This window comes from Chaetura pelagica, unplaced genomic scaffold (genome assembly GCF_000747805.2).
Source record: "Chaetura pelagica isolate M959 unplaced genomic scaffold, ChaPel_1.0 scaffold232, whole genome shotgun sequence".
NCBI lineage: Eukaryota > Metazoa > Chordata > Aves > Apodiformes > Apodidae > Chaetura > Chaetura pelagica.
Window position 1 is genome coordinate 740,102 of NW_009952441.1, and position 984 is coordinate 741,085.

Below are 984 nucleotides of genomic sequence, written 5' to 3' on the forward strand. Positions count from 1 at the left end.
GGGCAGCCCCGGGGCCCATCCTGTCCCAGACCCCCACTCATGACATATTTGACCCCCACTCACAACATATTTATCTTTCTCCTCTCGGTCCAGCGGCTTCGTCACCTCCAGCCACCCTGTCTCCCGCTCGATGGTGAAGATGCCCACGGGGGGGGTGTCTGCCCCCTGCCCTGTGATGCTGTAGAAAACCTTGGTCTCCTTGTCCTTGTTGGATTTGATCTGGAAGGGAAGCAGAGAGGGGTTCAGGTGTCCTGGCAGCCCAGGGACCCCCTGTTCCTGCATCCCATCCCCACGGGGCCATACCTGCACCAGCTTCTTGGGGAAAGGCCCCCGCTCGTTCTCAGGACAGTTGATGGGGGGGATGACCCAGTCCCTCTTCTGCCGCTGGAGGCCATGGCTGGGCTTGGGGAGAGTCAGCAGCTCAGGTGTCACATCCTACAGGGAGGGCAACTCAGCTTGGTGCCAGCACCTTTCCAAGCCCCTTACATGCTCTCCGCTGGGGAGAGGGGCCACAGGGTCCCCGATGAGAGATGAGCTGGTCTTTACCTGTTGTTGATGGTGGTGGTGGTGACGGTGGTGTTTCCGCCTATGCAGTGTCACCCTGGCCAAGTGCACCCTTTGGCCCTGTCCTGCTGCGAAATCCACGTGCCAGCCCATGGGTGGAACAGGCACGCGTAGGCGGGGGCACCGCTGCCACCCCCTGCCCTGAGGGCGCCTGGGAGGGACCCACGGGGGTGCCTGGGTGCTAGGGAGGGGGCAAGGCTGTGAAACCCCCTGGTGAGGGTGAGCACCCTGACCCCCCAGCAGTGTGGGCCTGGGGGTGCCCAGTCTCCAGGCTGGGGGGGTTCTGAGAGTGGCAGCCCCACATTAGGCAGGCAGAGGTGTCCTAGCGGGTCCCCAAGAGCCACAGCCCGGCCCCGGACATGGGGACAGTTGGCACTGGGAGGGGCTCAGCCCCGGTGTGGGGACAGGGAAGTAGCTGGG

General features: G+C 64.1%; 1 protein-coding gene across 1 annotated transcript in view; it reads right to left on the reverse strand.

Moving 5' to 3' along the window:
- Positions 1 to 657, reverse strand: part of CDH1 (cadherin 1, type 1, E-cadherin (epithelial)) — a 10,729-nt gene extending 10,072 nt beyond the window's left edge. The window contains exons 1-3 of the mRNA XM_010008465.1: positions 547 to 657; positions 304 to 435; positions 64 to 219 (exon numbers count right to left, since the gene is read on the reverse strand). Coding sequence (XP_010006767.1) covers positions 64 to 219; positions 304 to 435; positions 547 to 657 — 399 coding nt within the window. The remainder of the gene's footprint in view (positions 1 to 63; positions 220 to 303; positions 436 to 546) is intronic.
- Between the last annotated feature and the right edge of the window lie 327 nt (positions 658 to 984).